The sequence below is a fragment of the Xenopus tropicalis genome, chromosome 3 (genome assembly GCF_000004195.4).
Source record: "Xenopus tropicalis strain Nigerian chromosome 3, UCB_Xtro_10.0, whole genome shotgun sequence".
In the NCBI taxonomy this organism is placed as follows: domain Eukaryota; kingdom Metazoa; phylum Chordata; class Amphibia; order Anura; family Pipidae; genus Xenopus; species Xenopus tropicalis.
This window is the reverse complement of record NC_030679.2, coordinates 65,048,672-65,072,423: the sequence shown is the minus strand read 5'-3', so window position 1 is coordinate 65,072,423 and position 23,752 is coordinate 65,048,672. Positions and strand designations below refer to the sequence as shown.

At 36.2% G+C, this 23,752-nt stretch overlaps 1 protein-coding gene across 1 annotated transcript in view; it reads left to right on the top strand.

Moving 5' to 3' along the window:
• The window catches only part of pdzrn4 (PDZ domain containing ring finger 4), a 64,606-nt gene extending 41,476 nt beyond the window's left edge, over positions 1 to 23,130 (top strand). The window contains exons 3-8 of the mRNA XM_002932810.5: positions 938 to 1,040; positions 7,499 to 7,597; positions 9,994 to 10,056; positions 14,283 to 14,384; positions 17,171 to 17,287; positions 21,028 to 23,130. Of these exons, the coding sequence (XP_002932856.1) occupies positions 938 to 1,040; positions 7,499 to 7,597; positions 9,994 to 10,056; positions 14,283 to 14,384; positions 17,171 to 17,287; positions 21,028 to 22,545 (2,002 nt within the window). The 3' untranslated portion in view covers positions 22,546 to 23,130. The remainder of the gene's footprint in view (positions 1 to 937; positions 1,041 to 7,498; positions 7,598 to 9,993; positions 10,057 to 14,282; positions 14,385 to 17,170; positions 17,288 to 21,027) is intronic.
• Positions 23,131 to 23,752: the final 622 nt, after the last annotated feature.

Here is a 23,752-nt window from a genome sequence, read left to right as displayed (position 1 = left end):
ACTCCTTGCAGATAGTACCCTGGCTGGAATGAAGCCTTGAACCTCAGTGCTGCAAGGCAGAAGTGCTATGTACCGTGACACCACACTGAATTTTCAGCGTAAAAAATATTTTAAGCCTAAGGTTAATATCACACACAGAGGACAAAATTAAATAACCCTGAGTAGTGTCTTTGAATTTTTCTGTGCTGTATCCAGCAAGTGCTAACAGCAAGAGGTGGTATTACATGCTCGCATTACATGAATCACAGAATAAAGAGGTCTATATTCAGGTTACAGCTGTGCCAAAGAATCAGGATACACTTCATGCAGCTTTTTCCTATCAAAAGAATCTGTGTTGTGAGGGACATTTAATAGGACCAAAAACTTGTTTCAAATTCATAATGCAATGAATAATACTGTAAGCCTTTACCTTCTAGACACCATGGTGAGCTTAGACAGAAAAATCTTCTTAAAGAAAAGGACAAAACTAAGGGCCATTATAATGCAGAGTAGAAAAGCTGTAAACATTAAGGCAAATTATTTTCAGTACATTTAAAAGTATTCAAGACCATATATTATAGGTACCTACATTTGTAACATATTACAAAATAGAAATGTAGCTGCCGACTTCATTAGTGAAAGGGCTATGTTCCTGAAAAGATAAACTGGAATCCTGCAGCTGGCAAAACATTTGCAGCCCTTTGTTATACATGTACTGCTGGATTTCTTTTGATTTGGTGCACAGATCATTGCATGGAATCCAATTTAAGCTATGAAGATGACTACTCCAAGTGAGCAGAAAATGAAAAGAAACATACCCTTTTGTTCTGTGTTTCTTTATATTAGCAACCCATCCTAACCTCTTGAAACGAGAAAGCGGCAGATAAGTTTGTCATTTTTTAATTAAAAAAAGAACATTGTCTCATCTGCCCTTCTTGCACCAATTTCTCCCATATAGCTGCCATTCCCTTCATCCGATGGAGCATGAATTTTATGAAGGTAATGAGTATCTCTCTAGCCTGCCTACTGATGGGGACAGAACAGAAGACTTTGAGTATGAGGTGAGATCATTTTTATTGCAATTGATGGTATCTATTTGTTACCAGCCACAGGAAAACTCATTAATAATTGTGTTTACATTTATTATTTGCTATGAATAATCATTCAGTTCCAAGTGCATTTCTTGTGTCAAAACAAACCAAATTATTTGTTATGGGACTCCACTGAATAATGATGTTCCGCAATCTAGATATTTAAGGTTGTTTTTTTGTAGCTTATGAAGACACAGACTTAATTGGCATTCTGATTTGCAAGTAGTGTAAACAGGACTAATCAAACATGGAAAGCTTCCTTTCCTTACAGGGGTGCTAGAAGTCAATCCACATTGTGTATTCAGATCTTGGAAAGTAACAAACTGACAGCTTAAAAACCCAAGCACAACAAATGTGTTCTGTTTGCAAATGTAATAATGTATTCCTTTTTCTGTAGATTAGTGTATGAAATGCCCTGTGGAAAAGTATATAGTTGTCCCATATAAATTATCATGAAAATTAATATGGCCCTTCATTTTGTTACAATTTCTAAGTCTTAAACCAGAGTTCATTTTCTTAACCCTTTATAGCATGTTTTGCCACTAAATAAATGTATGTATGTATATCTTTATTTATAAAGCGCTACTTATGTACGCTATACAGTAGAATAGATTAATACCAACAGGGGGTTATTAAGATAATAGATAAATACAAAGTATAACAATAAATACAAATAAATACAAGGTACAGTTGCAATAAGTTAAGACACAAGAGGATGGAGGTCCCTGCCCCGTAGAGATTACAATCTAGATGGCAGGGTAGCTTACAGACACAAATAGGAGAATATAAGTGCTGTAGGTCACAGTGGGTGATACTACAATATAAGTGCTAGTTCCCAGATCAGGTGCTGGGTGAGTGCTCCAAGAGGCAGTCTTTAAGTTTAGTTTTAAAAAGACTAAGGGAGGATTCTCTCCGGAGGAAATCAGGGAGGGCATTCCAAATGTAAGGGGCAGCAAGGCAGAAAGGTTTAAGGCGGGAAACAGCAGTAGTAGTGGGGGGCGCAACCAAGCGGTTGCTCTGCGAGGAACGAAGGAGTCTGCCAGGAACGTACAGAGACACAAGGGAAGAGATGTAGTGAGGAGCAGAGGAATGGAGAGCTCTGAAGGTTAAGAGAAGGAGTTTGTAACATATTCTTTGTTTAATGGGAAGCCATGATAAGGACTTTAGCAAGGGAAGGGCCTGAATTCTCCTGGATGAGAGGAGAATTCTGGCAGCAGTATTTAACACAGACTAGGGAGGCCGGTTAGTAGCAGGTTACAGTAGTTAAGTCAAGATAGGATGACAGCATGCATGAGCAGACTAGTTGTACACCCCTTAGTCTAATTATCTAGTTGTACACCTTTAGTCTAAGTTCTCTCCATTTAAATAGTCCTATCTTATTTCTACAGGTGGCACAAAAATGTTATCCAAGGATTTAACCAGCATCAGCAACCAACTACAAATAACCAACCATGGCTACCCATTGTTAAGCTATTTGTAGCTGGATATAAATATGTTTCAGTGTTTCCTATTGAAGCAAGGAAGTTGTTCTCAAAAATTATCTTTGTGCAAAGATGTTCTCTTTACTCTCCTTAAATGGATTTTGCCATGATTTTTATGGTATACTTTTTATTTCTAAATCAATTGTATAGGCACTTCCAAGAAATGGTTACCAGGAAGTGCACAGGCACTTCCAGGTCAAAAGCTAGCCCCAATGTAAGGAATGAAAATGATCATAGATGCTACTGTTTACATAGCAAATAATTCACTCTACCATGTAAAATTGTATTCTTGAACCAACAAATATATTTTTTTTTTAGTTGCAATAGCCAGCGCTACACATTAGAACTGCTTTCATATAACCTATTGTTTCTCCTACTCCCATGTAACCAGAGGAGTCCAGAGCCAGACTTACTATTTCTTACTATTGAGTGATTCTGATATCTACTGGGAGCTGCTATATTACTAACTTCCCATTGTTCTGCTGATTGGCTGCTGGGAGGGGGGGGGGGTAGATATCATCACTTTTTATCTTTCTCCTGATGTCAGGTAATATGAAACACTACAAACTACACAAAATAGTACTGTTATCCTAACATCACTGTGCGCTTTCAATGGCTCTGGGTGTCCATGCATGTTTGTGCGTGTCTTCTCTGAAAACATATGCTGTACAACTTTTCCAGCTTCTTACTAGAATCGGTCTAGATAATGTTTGTTGATTTTGTCATTTGCAAACTGGTAGTTTTTTCCATTAGCAATGGTGCCCCCTGTTCTTATTTGTTCTTCAGCATAATAAATTCTATAACTAATTCTTTAAATATTATATTTCAGTGTCTTTTTAGTGTTTATTAAACTCTTTTAATCTAAGCAGCAAGTTATGAAACCTTTAGCAAAAAATTAGGTTTCGCAAAGATTTGACATTTGCACATAAAATGTCAAGAGAATCATAATAATGCTAGAGTAAATATTCTGTACATTCACTTTAACTGCTTTCTTTTATTCATAAAGGAATATATATGTACAAAGAGACACTTCATCATTTGAAAAAGAAATGCCTGAGTCTTACTTTAGTAAAGCTGGAATCCAAATAAAGGACATTGAGTGAGGCTTGCCTACAGTAAATAGACATTTATTTGATGTCTCTAAAATATTATTGTTAGGGATTGTCTTAATTTTCTCATTAATTAAAAATAAATAAATAAATGGAATGTCTAGAATGCCATATACATGTGATGGAAACTATATTTTATTTTTAAATCATTAGTCTTCATGCTCCCTACACATTTTGATTCAATTAGGTTTACTTACTTTGGAAAAATGTAATGAACCTTTTTATACTTTTGTGATCCAACAGCAAACAAATGCAGAATTGCCTATCTTGAAAATACCCAAGATAAAAAGGGGTCCTTTTTGCCTCTCTCCCTGGTTGGACAATCTGACTCTGACACATGATCCATACTGCCCATGTTGAACCAAAAAAGCCTGACAAGCTAACTATTGGGGCTTGTTCAGATACAACCAAGTGGAAAGACCAGTCCTTTGAGAGGGCAGAATTGTATGGGCCTACATGTCATTTAATCATTGTCACATTGCCAATGTTCTGGCCATTTAGCACAGTTCTTACCTTGTGTTGCCATCTTAATTTTAAAATATGGGAAGCTCAAAAAGAGCTAAGAATGCAATCTAGATATATCTCAGTTAAAAGAGTCTCAAAGATTTATACCTGTATTTCCCATTGGGCTTGTGTTTGGCAGTGGTTAGGTACAGTGATGTAGCTAAGCCACGACAGACCCCCCCCCCACAAAATAATCTGCAGAGGGCCCTGGCACACACAGCGACAGGAACCTAGCCACCCCCATAACTGGCCACATGCCCTCCCCAATCCCCCCCAAACTCAAACCTGCTTGCTTTTTAGATAGAAGGAGGTAGGATGCAGAGCGGATGACGTTAGTGAGGAGTGCGCCAGATTCTACAGTTTATAAAACTATAGAGGATGCAGACTAAGCAGTCCGGACCCCCCTGCGCAACTACAGGGTCTGCTTCCTTTATAGTTACACCACTGGTTAGGTAGTCTGGACAGTGGATAAAGTGATCTAATTTGGCTTAATTTTTAACCTTGAGATTTGTACACTTTGCAATTTGACTTTTGACTAATGTCAAAATGTGGGTAATTTTTACCTATTTCTTTCTACTGTGGACAAAATCACCCCATTAAGTTAAAGGATTCTGATATATATATATATATATATATATATATATATCACATGGATCCAATCCTTAAAAGTCTATGGATTTGATGTTTACATAAAAAAAGTTCATTTCATTCCATTTTTCCTGTCATCTTAAGAGCTACATTTACCATTGCAAAAGCTCATTATCTGATATACCAATAGAGAAAAAGATTGAAAAATAATACATACTGAAGTCCCACTAACCTGGCACATTATCTTCATCTAGCACATGGAATTGATAAACACAAATGCTTTTTTATAAACTATCAACCATATCTCTTTAGGCGAGTCTGACATCAATTCTGATTTGTCCCCTCTTTTTCCTCTCTGAAAAGTCATGGCATTCTCAGTCTGCCTTCACTGATAAGTGAGCAGACAGTTGGGAATTCAATTTTGTTTGTGATTGCAATCCACTTGTTTACTGTTTTTTTCAGACCCTTTTTTTAAGGCCTTGGCTTCTCTTAGATGAATGTCATCAGTAATCTCTTGAAATACATTTCTCTATAAGGTCATTGTATGATAAATTAAGTAATACCAAAATGTAACAGTTCACAGAATAAAAATGATCAAAAATGTAATATATAAGAGCAAAGTTATAGTTTTAAATATGTTCGGTTCCACTTTAAAAAAGCAAGATATGTTTTCTAGAATTACTTATGAATGACCAGTTGAACTGATGAGATAGGGGACATTTATATACAGATGAGGCAACTTTCTTTTGACATTACAGACTCACCATGACACAGCACATTGGATGATCCATGTAAAATGAAAACATATTTAACAGTGTTCTATTTAAAAATAGAAGAGTTATCAAAATGTGTTGATGGATGCAGAAATATTGCCACTACAGTATATGTGTAACTACAAGCTGCAAGGATCATGGATATATTTTTCTTAAGGTATTAGATGTACCTCCTATTTTATGGAAAGAAAACATTAAATTAAACATAAAACTTAGGGCAAAATTACTGCCTGCTGGTTGGTTTGTTACTGCTACAGATAACAGAATTTATCAGCCCAAGTTTATCAACAGATGAATAGTTTTTGGTTGGAATCACTAACCAAGATTCATTAATAGGGATTTATGTTATAAATATTTAGTTTTAGCAGCAGTTCCCCCTTTTCAATCACTTCACTGACACTTCCTGACTTATCTGTGCCCCCATAGCATGTTCAGAGCTATAAAGCTGCTTGACAGCATTGACCACCACTATTAGTCGTGTCAGCTCTGTTGCCAGCAATCATCTTGGTGATTAGCAAGCAGCACCTGAGCACTGGCACCCAAAGTGGGATATTTGGTTACTATTAATTCTAGGTTGGACTGGCCCAACAGGGCACTGTAAAAACACTGGTGGACCCTGGTCCCCACTCGCTGGGCACGTTGATGGGTGAGCCCAATTGCTATTGATTGGTAATCAGTGGCAATAGATTTGTAGAGCTTGTGGCAGAGTATTCCAAGGGGTGGGCCCTTGCTTCACTTCTTCCCACGAGCCTTCAAATACACCAGCCTGAGATTGTGTGAATGTTCCTACTTGAAATTCATGCTGGCATTTCGAGACCCCAAATGAAGGAAAGCTTTGTGGTTTAGTAGTTTTGAATAGAAAGCCATATTTACCCATTTTGGATTCCTTATATGTACTTTCCAAAAATATATGGTTTCCTAAAGATGAACCTATTGTTAGAGGATTTTTGGCCTAAAAATCTGAAGTACAGTATGCTGATTTCTCTGGTGGAAATATGTTTTAAAAATTTTAATAATTTGATTACAATAGGGTCTATGGTATATGGCCTTACCTTAATAGGGAGCTTTCTGGATAACTGATTCCATATCTGTACTTGTAATAAAATATAGGACCTCGTCTATTACTTACTGTGGCAACCAGATAACAGATTACATTCCAAAGGGAGAGATGTGTTGAATAAAATATTAAATAATCTGGAAATCACAACAAATTGAAAAACAAAACCTAATTTTACCACTCCCAGTATCCTTAACTAGAAATGTAATGTAATAATATAATGCTAATTTATTTACACCATGTAGTTATTTTACAAGCATTATTTGCCATAAGTACACTGATTCTACTCAAGAGAGTAAAAAAGAACCAGCTACAAAACTAAATGGATTTTATTTTAGAGCTTTCTGTGTGCTACTATAGCTTCTACTGCATTAAGAACATCTTGGAACATTAGCAAAGAACTCTGTAAAGAGCAATGTACTCTATGGCCCAAATTGGCATTTACTTTTCAGAGACAAGTCTAGGCACACTTGAGTGTATCTGTAAGAATTGTGAAGAGGATTTGGAATAGCATATAGTGCAATCTGGCTGCTATGGAAACCTGCTTTGCCACTATTCTATTCCATGCTTCATTCACTCAGTTGCAGGGCAAATGTTTTCCTATCACAGTTAGTTATGCATGACTGTAACAGGAGAAATAACAGACCTCAGCACCTTTTGTTGTAATATATTTACATTAGCATTGCCATGAATAATTGCATACTTTGATTCTCCATTGTTCTTTATCAAGGCTTATGTTGGTGCATTTTTCAAAATATAATGCAATATTGCTTTGTACCATAATTGTTTCATTGTCATTTTTGCAACAACAAATTTGTTTGGTTCAATCTAAAAAGTTTTATAAATATAATCAGATACTAGATATCTTTGCATTTTATAACCTAATTGAATTGTGCTGTTGTTGATTCTGCTCTAGGAGATTGAGCTGTGCCGTATTAACAGTCAGGATAGACTGGGCCTTACCGTCTGCTATAGAACAGATGACGAAGAAGATACTGGAATCTATGTCAGTGAGGTAAGGAGAAATGCCCTGACTTAAACATAATGAAGAGCCACATTGAGAAAGAAAGAAAAAGGTCAAGGTGAAACAAAATTATTTAAATTGGAATAACAATATGGAGGTCTCACATAGGAAAGTATGCATAGGGATGTAATTAAGTATTAAGATTAACTGACAATAATAATACTAATAGTCTAGTACTGATAGCACTATCACAACTTTTATTATGACTTTTATTCAAATGTCCCATCGATTTTAATTTGATTGATGAGAAGCATTAGCACATACTACACGGTGCGTGTATGGCGGCTCGCAGAGGTGGCAGATATCGCCAAAGGCTGTGGATATCAGTTGACTCGTTAAAAGAATTTGATCGGGCGCCATTGGAGGCACCCAAGCAAAATCTACATTCAGAGCTGAATCGGCAGAAGGAGATAGAATTCCTATTGTTTCTACCTCCATATCTGACGATTCAGCCCTGAACATCAGTGGAGGGTGGGAACGATCTTTCGTGCTTATATATGTGTATGGCCACCTTAAGGGTCAAACTAAAGAGACAGTTATCTTTTTTATATCAAACTAAATGGTGTGTATACAGCCAAAGTATCTAGACATCACTGCTGACCTCTTTGCAGATATATTGTGGCTGAATAAGCAACTATCTGCTTTGGATGTCATTAGCAGTATCTTTCAGGTATCATAAGACCAGCCATAAAATAATAAATGCAGTAGCTTTGCTCTCTTGGATGAGTTTAAAAAGGAATTTATATTGCAATGAAACATGAGATTAATGAAGCTACATGTTTAGTAATTATAAGAACAAAATAGTTCTCAAAGCCAGTTGTTCTAGTGTGCCAATAGAACACAGAAGGATGTGGCAGTTTTTGATAAATCTTAGAGAAACTTTTCAAGCTGCAGGTCAACTCTACCCTTACAGCTTTACTAAATAGATCAGTAGCTTACAATCTACTGTAAATCAACTGCCATTTTTCTATTCTGCCTGATAAATATGTTTACATGTGCTATAGACAAAATCCTCTTCCAGCATACACTCTGATGTTTTGCTACATATTAAGGGGCACATTTACTAAGACACGAATTTGAATCCGAATTGGGAAAATTCCGATTGGAAAACAAACATTTTGAGACTTTTTCGTATTTTTTGCGAATTTTCGGCGCCTTTACGACTTTGCGGAAATTGACGCGACTTTTTCGTTACCAATACGATTTGCGAGAAAAAGCGCGAGTTTTTCGTAGCCATTACGATGCGCTTGTATCTTGACGCGACTTTTTCGTATTGAGCGCTCGTAAGCGGCGGGCGAAACTTTCAGACTTAGCATGATTTCGGAAGCCTCCCATAGGACTCAATGGCACCCTGCAGCTCCAACCTGGCCCAAGAAAAGTCACCATACTGAAGCTTGAATGAATCCTGAATCTTTCGTACTCGGCGTGAAAGCTGCGAAAAAGTCGCGACTTTTCGCGCAAGTATTAACGCTATGAAAAAATCGTCTGATTTGCACAACATTCGGAATGGCAACGAAAAAGTCGCGACAATTATCCGAAAAATCGCAAAATACCGTTCATTACGAAAAAAACGCAATCGGAACGCATTTGGCCCGTTCGTGAGTAAGTAAATGGGCCCCTAAGTGTTTTCCAGCAACAGGATAGATATTTAGTTGCATTTTATTTTCTTATACACATTTGAGAGTTACAATCTAGAAGCTTTATTAGCATTATTCTTATTATTAGTATTAATTACCTAAGTTATTCAAAGGTAGGGAATGTAATAAAATGATTGAATTTATTACACTTTCTTATCTCGGTTATGAAATGGCACAACATCCAGAAAGGTAAACTGACAAAAAAAAATAATTTTGGCTTTACTATTATGTCAATTATATAACTACAATAAACATTTTTTGTACAGTTGTGGATTGTGTTTTTAACCTGGCATATACAAATAAATAGCATTTACATTTTGGCAATAATCCCATATTAAACTAAATATACCATCTAAATGTTTCATAAAATATATAGCCAAATACCAAATGCTGCAGCTAACGGGGTTTTCCTGGATAAAAACTGTTTAATAAGCCACCCCAAGCCCTCCCTATAACTAATCTTAAGAAACTGCAACTTCCTAAATGTTCCTAGACTTTGTATTCAAACAACATCAGCCAATCGATTCTCTTGGCAAGACAATGTTAAATAAATGGTTTAGAATGAAGCAAAGGGTAATAGATAGCATTACCCCATGAAGAAACTTTGTTAGTGACTTATAACTCATGTAAATAGCTGCCATTTTTATTAACGTTACTATACCTGTAATAACTGTTGAATGAAAAAAATGTTGCTTAGATCACACATTTCTCTCCTTCCTTACTATATGTTTTGTCTATTTTATCATGTAGGTTGATCCAAATGGTACTGCAGCAAGAGATGGGCGTATCAGAGAAGGAGACAGAATTTTACAAGTATGTCTTTGATAAACCCATATCAACAACTGATATTTCTATAATATACTGTAGCTAAGATGTTTTAAATGGCAAATGGTACTAAAAAAACTTTTATTACTGCATTTAGAAAGCAAATAGCATATACATCTTCTGTTCCATTCGTGGAATACCGTTACATTCTCCAGCAAATCATATTCAGTGCTAGCACATACAAAGAGAACGAAAGGTAGAGCCTGTAGTACATTGGCTTCCTGCAAAAAAATAGGGTAACAGATAGAGTAGATAGCTAACATGGTGCTGGCCAACAGATCTGCAGGTTAGGTCTGGTAGATCATTTTTCTGCCTTTGCTCCACCTTTGGGTGGCGTAATTCCTTTATTTTTAATATGACATTATAACTCATGCAGGTCTGTAACAAGATTACTCTCAGATTACTTCCCAATCAAGCCACTATATGATATGCAAAAAGTTTTCACTGAATGCATAGGGTACAGGAATCATACTGCATGCAGATCCCTTAACTATGCACATATGTGTGTAATCTTTCATATGCCACATGTACAGCAAGGTGGATCTGTGTTACTTATAGGTATGCAAACAGTTTCTATACATTCAGATTGTGGAATGGTTCATTGTAACTGCCAGCCTTCCAGACTATCTGCAAATGAATTTGAATTGGTACTTATCGTAAGCTGAGATTCATGTCCTTCTTTTCACAGCTTTGATTTAGGCAAATTGATTTGAGATTGGAATTTCTGCTGATTCTCTCACCTCTACTGTCTTGGCAATTGCCCCTGAATGTGCAAATTAGTAACTCATATTGTTTCTCCATGCTGCCTTTCTTACTGGCTAAGCACTAGTTGATTTGTAGGCTCAGAATTTTTTTGTTTTTCAATTTTTGTTTATACAAAAATGTTACCTTGTATTGTTTATACAAAATACTTGAACTTGTAATACAATGATGTTTGGATTTGCAGTTTTAGTAAGCTGGAACATGGTTTTTATTTACTGCAATGTGGAGGCAAAGTTAATGAACAAAGGAATTGTATCTTTTAAAGAAGAATCCCCATCCTAAGAAACCTGGTATACTTATGTTGGGTGTAAGAGAATGTCAATTTTGAATGTATTCATTGAATAGGTGACAGTTCTATACTTTTCCCCTACATAATAATTCCTTGGCAAAATTCAATTGTATTCTTGAGCTGGTATCAGATTTGAGAATCAGTAATCTTTTGAGAGCAAGTGGAACTGTAAGATAGCTGTCTGCTCCAAAGCTGATCTTAAATAACACAAGTTTTAAAGCTTAGCTATATTTATCCATCTGCCTGTGTGGCACAAAGTGTGAAAGTCTGTAGAGATAGAATAGCATGGCCAGAAACAGTGATTGGAGACATTGCTCTAATGCGGTGATAGAAACAGCAGAAATGTAATCACTCATTCAGGCAAGAACAGACAGCTAGCCTAACCTCTCTAACATTTGTCAGATGTACAGTATATGAATTAAGAAGAGAACTGACTAAATGGAAAGGTTTTGGTTACCATAGCTTTGTGCTTTCTTAGGTCTCACCATTATATTCTATATAAATATATATTCATATATACTCTTCATTTCCTCTTTATGCTTAATTTACTTTTATCAGTTGACTTGTTCATTGTTTATGATCAGGGCAGCATCAAGGCATGTGGTCATCTGGACCCCTTAGTGAACACTTGGCATTTTCCCTATTCACCCCAAAAAAATACACACAACAGTCAAGGATGGATGTGGAAAAGCCACAGTTTTATTAACAGTGTAATCAAACTGACTAGTTACAAATAGTTTAATAATCAATGATGATCAATACTCCCCAGGAATGCTTGCCTACTCCACTGGAGTGAATGGGCCAATCTGCCATGTCAGCCACCCAGCTGTTGTGCTAAGGTGGGCAAAGAAAAGGCATAAGTAGGCTTCACAACCCCCAAGCTGTGACTTATCCAAAACCCCATCAGGAGAAGCCAAACTCCCAAACACCACCAAATTCCCCTTCCTTTTCACCTACCCATTTTAGGGTGAGTGGGATGCTGTTCTCCATCCTGACAATCATGCACTGACTCGATCCTGCTGTGTTCTCCTGGTAACCCAAGGTACTCATTCCCCCATCTCCCCACTATGACCTTAGTCTGAGACTTAATCCCTTCAGGTCTTGGTAGCCCAATTCTAGACTATTTTGTCCTCATTTTTTGCTTCTGCCCATGATACTGGCAAAACTGAGTTTAAGTTTGAAAAGGGTAGTGTTATTCATACGTACTGTGTTTCCCATATAGCATACAGTAGAATACAACTATATACAACAAATATCACTAGATTTGCCTCAAGCTCTTCTATATTCTCAAACTCTTTCCTCATTTAATTCCTTCCTCCTTTCCTTTGTCAGCATCTTTACTTTACTTTTACCATTAGACTTTTGTAATCTCCTATTCAGTCAGTCTGCAAAGCATGCAAAGTTTGTTTCACAGTTGCAGTAAACTGGCCTCATGCTATTGCTGGCTAGCATATAAATGTTTATGACTGGCGTGAGCATTCCCACTACAAAGCAAATAATTTGCCATCCTAAATATTAAACTTTGGGTGTTTGCCAACTATTTAGAGAATCCAATAGACAAACATTTTCCTACAGTTCCTGTTACATTTTGGGGAGTTTACAGCACTTCATTTTTCACCTGTGCATATCATAGCAAACAAGGACATCTGAACAGAATGTATTTTCTAGCAGCTACATAAGTGTGTATTCAAAATTTTAACATTCATTTGAAATTACACACACTCCACTCAAGCACATTAATGGAGGGAGCAGATCTTCAACATAAAAAACAGATACAAAAAATGAAGATACCAAACTGCACTGACAAGATAGAAGCTGAAAATAAATGGCCCTTACAATGCAGTGGTTGTAATTACAGTAATGATGCATGTAGAGAACTTTTTCACAGTTAGAAGATGATTCTAACTAAACTCTTGGGATGTTCATTATGATAATTGGACCCTTTTCTGTATGAAATAAAGGACAACCATTTCATCATGTACAGTACTTGATCCCTAGACCTTTGTATTCATGAATTATGGTTCCTCTGCATTGGGTCATATCGTGGAGAGTCATCTCAGCATGGAATATCCTTCTATTTGAATAGACGTGCACAGATTTTCTAAATTAGAAGATACTTGATTGCCAATATACCGACTTGAACACTTGAGCACTAACAATTCATTGTTTACCTGTCATTATTCCTGTGCATTTCACTGACCAGAAGTGCCAGATAGAAGGAAAACAGATTAAAATCAGAAAAAGAATGAAAACTTAATACTTTGTCACACACTTTCCAATGAAGACAAATATGATCAAAACATACAGGCAGGTTCACAAATGTTTCAACACGTTTTCTAGCTTTTTCCCAACAGTTCCAAATGTATTAACAGCTTTGCTAACATTCTTAAAAGAAGAAAGATTTAGTTAATTTATTTTAACTTATCTGGCTGGCTTGGTTAACAGAAAGTGTTCCAAGACTGCTTGGGGATTAATAACCAATGTAGCCTGGCAGAAGAATATCCCAGATCGCTAAACCTAGGTTTCATAGCTGTTTCTCTAGTTTCAAGCCCCTTCCTTTTCACTTCACTCTTATCTACATCCAGTACTACCCACTACCTTTCTGAAATTTGGGGGAGGCATTTCTGTTTGGTTACACATGAGTATAAGTAGGAATTTTAGAGAAATTGTAAAGCAATTAGGCTAAATCACCCTCAGTAGTGTGCTAATAATTATTGTCTTGTGAGAGATAATACCGTTGCTCCCTAATTTGGCTGACTACACCTCTATTCTATAACTGATTTTAGCTATACCGCTGCCATTCTTCCTTCCACCAGCACTATTATCTCAAAGTGACAGTTCCATTACTCTGAACAGAGAAAGATGAACGTCACCTGTCAGAAGCTAGTTAATTGTGTTGCTAGATGTATGTTACTGGGGCGCAGGTTAGACGTTTATGAACATAACTGCTTCCTCTGATGTTCACCATCCTTCACAGATCAATACTGTTCTTATAGTAAGCGCATAATTGAGCGAAGGCATTTACAACCGAGGGCTGAGGATGAGTCCTCTGTGTAACTTTCACTGTCCATACATTTAGCACAAATGAGTTGATATTTGCCCTTTATTGTGTTTTGCCTTGCGGATATGGCAACTAATGTGCCCATTTCATTTATTTTTTCAGATTAATGGCCAAGATATCCAGAACAGAGAGGAGGCTGTGGCATTACTCTCCAGTGATGAATGCAAGAGAATCACTCTGCTGGTTGCGAGACCAGAGTTACAGGTTAGTGAACAAGAATATTCTTTGTCATCATGACCTAAAATATAGAGACAATGGTATTGTCTATGCTATGCTGTACAATGTTGTTGTTTTTGTATTAGATGGCTTTCATCAAGTACAGATGTGGCTACAAAATATTAGAATAGCAATTCCTATTGTGTATCCTGAAAAAAGTCCTAGAAGACTGGGGCTCAAAATAGCAACCCTTAGTTCTTATTCAACAAGCACTGTAGCACAGTGCAAATGTAAATGACCCCCAAGGGCTGGGTAGAAGGTGGGAAGGGTTGTGCCCTACAGTGCTCCGGAATGCAGGCAGAGCTGGAGTCATACAGAAAGCATATCAATGGCATTGCTCAGTGCCAAGTGCCAAACCCATGGTGATTTCCACCCATTTTTGCTCTTTGCAGCCTGCCCAATCCATAAAGGAGGTGCTTTACCTCTTAGTGACATTTTGCCACTTGGTGGCAGCGTACTGAATAAATCAATATAAAAAGTAGTGTGCTGCTGTATATATGTGACTCTCATGTTCTATGTTCTGTGATGTTAGCAAACCTAAGGCTTTCTACATTCCAGTTGCTAATAAAAGTTAATAATTCCATCATTACATTGCACTATTCTGATATGGAATCATTTACTTTGTTGTATAATATAGAAGCAAGGTGGCCCAGTAATTAGCATTGCTGCCTTGCAATGCTTGGGTCCTGGGTTTATTCCAGCCAAGGAGTCTGTGTGAGTTTTCTCCAAAAACATATATGTAGATTTATTGACTCCTGTTACAATTGACAGTTTGGTTTGAATTTGATAGGAACTTTAGATTATAAGCTTCACTGGGCAGTGAGTGTGTATTATTTTAGGAGAATTGCTGGAGAATATGTCGGCATATATATATATATAAATAAAGAATAATATATGCTTATTTTTGTGTATAATTAGTATATAGCTACTAGATGGTGAGGTGGCTGTTTCATTTGGGAAGATATACAGACATAACTCACAATGCTGCCTTGGCATTTATATCGATTTCAGTTCAAATCTCACATAGACAGCAACATTGCCAGACAACTGCAGCAAGTCTGGTGGCAGATTCCCTCTCCTACTGGATCGACAGCAGCATGGTTTGATATGCCACGACAAACAGAACATATTTTATTACAAGCTGTGCTAGGAAAGTGTTGAACACACATACCCTTTTGAGTAATTGTAATTTGTACGGTCCATAGACTGGTAAATAGAAGACAACAAAAAAAAAAACATATTGTTTCCATTAATCTTCTATTCATTAATCATGTCACAACTATGCCTAAGCTGCACATCCTCTCTGCTGCACTATTATTTTATAAATCTATATAAAATGAACCCAGGACTTTAGCCTGCTATTATCTTTTTCTTGCTGGGTACCAAACAAGGAGCAAGTGTAATGTAGAGGTGAACTAGATCAGTCACAATGTCATACTTGTTTTATGTAGATATAGCTTTACTTAACTAAGCCTCTGTTTTTGCACAAGGATCATTTTTACTTCACCCAATTTTTCCAACCATGTTTTCATTTTTTATGTAAAGATATGAATGGCAAATCTTTGATTTCATTTTAAATCCCAGCTGTTTTTTTTCAAAAAGGTTTCAAAATTCACCTTTTTTTCAGAAAAAGGTAATAAATGAGCTGCCCCACATGTGTAGGAAGAACTTCTCATGCCAAGGGATGTGATGCTTTCTGTAAAATGTCTAGTGCCTTTTGACAGCTGGCATGGTTGATTTTTTTTTTTTTTTTTCAATATGACATTTTTTTCTGCTATGATCTCAGTAGTAAAGTGATAAGAGGATACAGTATATTCTAAGGTCATTTTTCAGCTTTTACCTTCTTATCTTGGTGACTTTCCAGAAATCATTAAACAGACTTCTTAGAGCAGTCAAGTAAACTGCCAGATTCGATGAGCACAGATATTTCTGAACAAGGGATTTTTCACTATGACAGAGCAATCTTTACTGCCTTTAATTAGCTGCACAGAAAAGCCATTTCTCCACAGTTTCTTTGTGATTAATGCTAAAATGATCCCTAAAGGAAAGGAAATGGAGAATAATAACTTCTTTTGGTACATCCAGCTCTGTTTCATCACAGAGTGAGAAGAGCTTTTCATTCAGTTTCACAGTCTATGCTTTAAGCTAATTTTATCCCAGTTTATCATGTCCCAACTGTTCTGATGTTTCTTATCTTGGTACCAATAGTGCATAGTAACATGCTGGCAAGGGCTGCATTTATTACAAAATAGAAATAAAGAGACTGTTTTAGTGCTCAATGCAGCCACTGAAAATGCTTAAAAAATGAAAAAAATATGTTTCAACAAATCAATTCGCCTGATCTGTTCCTAAATTCCCAAGGGTAATCAAAGTACCAAATGAAATTTATAATCTACCAAATATCTAAATAATGATTCCTATAAGAAGACTGCTCAGCACCTGGCTATATTCACAGTCCCAACATGTGTTTTGCTTGGGCTTTGTGTGTACTGGGCACATAGCTGTTTACATGAACGTATTTGGTTTGAAGAAAATGATGAGGAGAGATGTAAGAGATTAGAGACAAGTAAGCCCATTTGTTTAAGAGCTGGATGAAAAGCACCAGTGCTGCATATATTATCATTCATTTTCTGGTGTAAAGAAAAGTATAACAGGCCTGTTTTTCAAAAGAATCATTACGATGAAAGGATCTGGCCGGCCATTGCTATTAGGGTTTACACCAGCACTACGTATGACTAATAATATAATATAATGTACTAATGTATTCTTTACAGTTGGATGAAGGGTGGATGGATGATGAAAGGAATGAATTCTTGGAGGAGTTAAACAACCAAAAATTGGGAGAACAACATAATGAAGCAATGCAATACAAAGCTAATGAAGTGCAACAGGTATGAATTATTAAACATCAAATTAAACATTTTTAGACTTTTCCCTGAAGAGGTACTCTTTAAATATATAAAAATGTCATGTTCAACTATTCATTTAGTAATTTTTCAGTATGTTATTATCTTACACACATATTTATCCTTGTTTGTCTTATACTGTTACGATTTCTCTTTAATGACTTTTAGAGGTGTTTAGATACCACTTTTGCTGATATTAAATATATATATATTTATCACATTTTCAGGTATAACATAGACCTATTTACTCTTAACTGAATCATCCTGGGGTCAGTGGGGAAGGAGTTTTTCTTCCCTCTCCTAATGCTTACATGTAAACTGAAAAATGATGAAATCAATAAAGCTTCTTACATGAGATATTTTTTTCACTAATATGCCAACCCTTTATAAGATAGTCAAGCATTCCATGTTAGAAAAATGTATGGCTGACAAAAAGTGGTTATGACAGAGAACCTGAAAGATGTAGGCACAGATCTTAATCCTTAATCAACAAATCCAGCTGGCTACCTTGTAATCTTCAGCTCCACAAAGAGCTTACCTTCTGATTAGACTCTGGCACATCAGCTACTGGATTCTCATTTTCTCTTATAAAGCCAAAACAGAATGTCTTCTACAAACACACAAAAACATGCCCTGTCTTAGATAGTTTCACTTGGCTTCACTGACACATACTTAATTGAGAACGACATTTCAGATTGGTGATTTGGCCCATCATCCATTCATTTCAAACTAGGCATCAGTAAGCAGGTTATAAGCTTGTAAAAAAAAAAAATAACCCCATCAAATATAGCCAGTTCAATGCATATTTTGGCCATGATTTTAGACTCTTTAAATTACATGTAAATAGGCCAAATCATGTTTAATCTTAAAAGGGACATAATAACCCACATAAATCACACACGCAGGAGTGTATGTGTGTTTGTGTGTGTGTGTGTGTGTGCATGTCACGTGCCTATATATATATAATCATGAAATGAAATGAAACAATGATAGAGTAATACACTTAAAGAAATGTAAGACCCATTTTGCAATAAATTACTGCCATGCTCATTGTTATAAAACTCCATAATTCCCAAAGGTTATCTTTACATTTTGCGTGTTATAGGATAGTGTTACTTTTACAGTATGGTGTCAAGTGCCTGAAATATGTTGGATAATAAACCTTAAAATCAAATGACAGCATATTTTAGCTATTATTGTGTATGACGAAAGAGTAGGCATCCAGAGCAACTTGCAGGAAAGTGAGTGTATGGTAGTTTTTCTATAAGGAAATGCAACTGCTATAATTCCAGGCAACTATTGTCTCATAAGCAGTGATGAGCGAATCTGTCCCAGCGAAACCCATGGCATATTTTTGCACAATCTCAAATTTTTGCAGCACAATTTTGTTAAACAATTTGCCAATGATGGAGTGCGAATCCATTCCTGGTAAAAATCACTACTCATAAGCAATTTTAGACAGTTTGTATGCATGGTGATTGATATTGGAGTTTGATGTTCTGTTTTTTGGCTGACTTAAACCCAGGATTTAAAGCGCCTGAAATCACCCCTTGTACCACTGCACTAAATACTGTATCCACAGTGCAGTGTGCCCCAACATGGCTGACTATTGTTTTCCCCTGTGTGGAGTGCAGGCTCTATCTATATTCCCTCTGGTGGGGGAAACAATATAAGGGTGATAGGTGCCCTTTAAATATTTCAACTTATAACAATTTATATCACAGTAAATAATAACTAATAAATGAAAACTTATATATGGAAGATAAAAAAGAATAAAAATATTACTCTCATAAATTTCATTAGTGAGAAATAAACAGTTAATTTCTAAACAAGGGGAAATATTCATATCATTCTTCCACAGGAGAGGAGACTTCACAAAACCAGATGAAATGCAGAAAAATACTTTCTATCCTGGAGATAATAAAATTTGTTCTTCACAATATGTTTAATAAAAACAGATGTTTAAAAAAATATTGACATAGAAAAATGAGCCGGTGCCCATATAGAAAATTGGTTATAGTGTCATCCATCAAAAACTGCCAGCCAATCAATCTGGTCACTTTGGCTGGTGATGGCAGATCTATCATTTTTCTAAGGCAAATAGTCAGTCTTTGACCGAAAAAGACATATATGGTATATAGGCATTTAGGGACATTGTTTTATGGGTCAGGAATGCTGAACTGCATTGCTTTAATCAAGAACAACCAATTAGACAGTTTTCTCTAGGCAATTTACAATAAAGGTTCCAGGTACTGGGGGTGTTAAGCATAAAGTACTCTGAAAAGAAATGATAAATATTGAGCTTAGAGCAAAAGTAACAACAAAAAGTTAAAGTGTATAAAACTAATTCCAATTGCTTCCCTATACTGGTACAACTGGTGTGTTTGCCTCAGAAACACTACTATAGTTTATATAAAGAATGCTGATGTGTAGCCATGGGGGCAGCCATTCAAATGAGAAAAGGCACAGGTTACATAGCAGATAACAGATAAAACACTATTGTATTCTACAGAGGTTATCTGTTATCTGCTATGTAACCTGTGTCTTTTCTCCTTTTATCCAGCTTTAATGACAGTCTCCGTGGCTACACAGCAGCTTCTTCATAAAAACTAAAGTAGCATTTCTGTAGCAAACACACCAGTTTTACCAGTGCAGAGCAACAGTACATTATATTTCATTTACTTTAAAAAAAACTTTCATTTTTTGGTGTTACTGTTCTTTAAGTGTCAAATAATTAGGTAGGCACATTGCTGAGAAAAAATAATAGTAAACAACACAAACATATTTGTGATGATGGCATTAGAAAGTGTAACACAAGCATTTACTGGCAAAAGGAAAAATAGCAATTTGTTAGAGTATAGGTACATTGTTTGGTTCTAATTGCAAACAATGAAAGCTTTTTTTTAAAGTTGTAAACAAATAGCATCCCTTACGAGCAATGGTGATGGGAACATGGTGTCTAGGTAAGAAGGCAAAAGACAAAGACAGCAGGTATAGAGGAAATAGAGCAAGTAAGGACCATGTCACACCAGGAGTTTTCTCTTTTGTTGTATCTGTGCCAAGGGAGAAAATGCTGATTCTTTACTTTTGGGTGATAAATGGCCCTTTATCAACCTAGCTTGATAAAGCACTATTAGGCAACCAAAACATTGCTGAGCGGACTGCTGTCAATACACACTTTAATGGAAATGAAAATCGGTGCTGTTCTATTGTGAAGTTTATTATGATTACTAGGAGGTAGCCAGTGAGGAATGTGCACCTGAAAAGGATCCTATAAGCTGTGCTAATACCACACCTGATATTACAGAGCAACAGATGTAGAAACTCATGAGTTTTGCCAGTTTTACTGTATAAAAAAATCTTGTTGCAAATGCAAGAAAGTGGAGAGTGGCTCTAGGAAATGTAAATGATTCCTGCCACTAAGAGCTTCAAGTTAATGCATTCCTTAGATATTTTGGCTTGAAACTTTAGATTGTTTTCCTAGATTCATTAGGCATGTGCGAGTTTGCACTTTTCTATAGCTACATTAATATAAACCCATATTTAAACTTGTCAAAACATTTTGATTTTGTTTTCTGTCTGCATTGCGTTCAAACATTTCTATAATGCTGCTGGAGGTTGTTGCTATTTTAGATCTTTCTGATTAAAAATATCTATGGTCTGTTAGAACATATTTAGCTTTCTGTAATTTTAAACCTATTTCAAAAAATATTTTTTTCCTTCAGCAAAAAAAACGAGAAGAAGAAGATGGCACGACAGATACAGCAACCTCTTCATCTAACAACCATGAAAAAGACAGTGGAGTGGGACGTACCGATGAAAGTCAACGCAATGATGAGAGTTCTGAGGTGGAAAATACAGCAGAATGTCAAACTAACACATCTTTCCTGATGCCAATAGATTTAGAGCCCAGCCAAGAAACATTAGGAAGCATTGAACTTCACTGCAATGAAAGTTTTATTTCTGGAGAATACATTGATTCTGATTCTCTGGGCAACCCAGATGAGGATTGTGAAAGGTTTCGCCAATTATTAGAACTTAAGTGCAGGATACAAAATAGAGGGGAGTATGACCTTTATTATTCCAGTAGTACCATTGAATGTAGCAGGGCAGAACATGGTGGGGTAGAGCATGAACTACAGCTTCTAAATGAAGAACTGAGAAATATTGAACTTGAATGCCAAAGCATTATGCAGGCACATCAACTCCAAAATAACAGGAAGCAACAAAAAGGTAATCATGATGATGAAATGAGAAACAGTAGCACCAGCATTAACCTGCAAACAGGAAAACTTAGTGATATCACTGACCATCTTGAACGATCTGATAAGGACAGCTCCAGTGCATATAACACAGCTGAGAGCTGCAGGAGTACTCCTCTAAATATAGATAGATCTCCTGATAGCTCACTTCAGAGAATCATTAGCATAACTAACAAAAAAAATCTCAGAAGCACTATTGTAACAAATCATTTTTCATCTGGAATAAACAGCATTGAAAATTCTCCCTCCAAATCTACAGCTGGTGGGCAGAGAATTATAAATGAGTTTCAAGATACAAAGTTACAATGCAGTCGATTGTCAGAGCAAAAAAATCAAAGCATAGAGGAAATACACTACCTTTCACCTTACCACAGTTCTGAATATAAATTTGGAAATCTACCAGTTCATGCAAGACATTATCAAAGTTACATGCAACTTATCCAGCAAAACTCTGCTGTAGAATATACACAAAGTCAGTTAAACCTTGTAACTATGTGCAAGGAAACACAAAGGTTAACAGAGCCAAGGATGGAGTGGAAAGTCAAAATCAGAAGTGATGGAACAAGGTACATCACAAAAAGGCCAGTGCGTGATAAACTTCTAAAAGAGCGTGCCTTAAAAATCAAAGAGGAGCGTAGTGGTATGACTACTGATGATGACACAATGAGTGAAATGAAAATGGGACGTTACTGGAGCAAAGAGGAGAGGAAGCAGCACCTTATGAGAGCTAAGGAACAGAGGAGAAGAAGAGAATTCATGATGCGTAGCAGGTTGGAGTGTTTAAAAGAAAGCCCTCAAAGCGGCAGTGAGAGCAAAAAGGAAGTCAGCATTATTGAACTAAGTCATAAAAAAATGATGAAAAAACGGAACAAAAAAATTTTGGACAATTGGATGACAATCCAAGAACTAATGACACATGGCGAAAAGTCCCCTGAAGGAAACAGAGTACACAATGCCTTTCTATCAGTCACAACCGTTTGATTGTGGCTGTGAAGTAGTATGCTACCCTACAAGGTAGACTACAATTGCCTCGTTAAATGTGGCACTTTTATATATTTTGTGATGGTTTATAGTTTCTCATTTTGTAAGCAAAAGTATCTGAGATTTTACATCTTGATTTTCATATCTAAGTGCTTTCTTTTTATAATTTCAATACTTGTGAGGGTGCTCAGATATTCATTTTTTTTCAAGAAAATGGAAATAGAAGAAGCCATTTGTTTTCTTACTACAATGCACCTAATGTAAGTTAAACACTGGATTTATTTCTCTAACTTTTTTTTCTACCTACATAATTCTCTTAATACAAAAACAAACCCATTTTGTATACTTCTTTTTGGCAAACACGCAGCTATACTTCCTATGTAAACTTTGTAATTTATCAGAAGTCATATTGTATAATAATTTGTTATCGTTTGTTTTTTATTTGTACATGGAATTTGGTAATTGCAGTTGTATTTGTCCAAGTGTAAACTGGTTATATTGCCCACATTTGTAGTGGCATCAGTAATGTAGTCATAACTGTGAAGATGGCAGAGAAATAAATTATTACACATAACTTGCAAAATACAGCTATGGGAGTCTAATGTAGTTTAATTTTGTTGTATTATGTTTGTGCATAGCTTGTCATGAATGGCCATGAATCTGAGTAGCAATACCAGTGCAGATGTCCATATTAACCAATAGGATCTTTGCTTTCATACAGATTTTTATTGCTGCATACTGAAAGAATGTTATGTCACTTTAGAAGACCTAGTAGAGAAAAAGTTAGAATGTATATGTATGGAACAAATGACTTCATTTAAGTATTTTTTAAATGCAGCCATCAGTAAGACAAGTTATGAGTGACAGTACAGAAGTGTTTGGTTTGAAGCAAATGGCATTGTGAGGGGACACATTATGGAATAACATACAGAAGGTGTTGGTGCTATATTTTGAAGGGCTGCTACACTATAATATAACCAGTAGAACAATTTTCTTTGTTGCCCAGTTCTACTGTATGTAACAGGATTCTTACTCAGTCAACTGCTAACCAGGATGTACAGCAGGGATGCTCATATATATTCAAGCTGGGTATGTATTTTTAAAAAGGAGAAGGAAAGGCTAAATCTCTGGGGGGTACCAAAATGCACCTCCCAGTGATTGTAATCGCTTACCTGAAGCACCCGGCCGGTGCTCCTGTTAGAAGAAA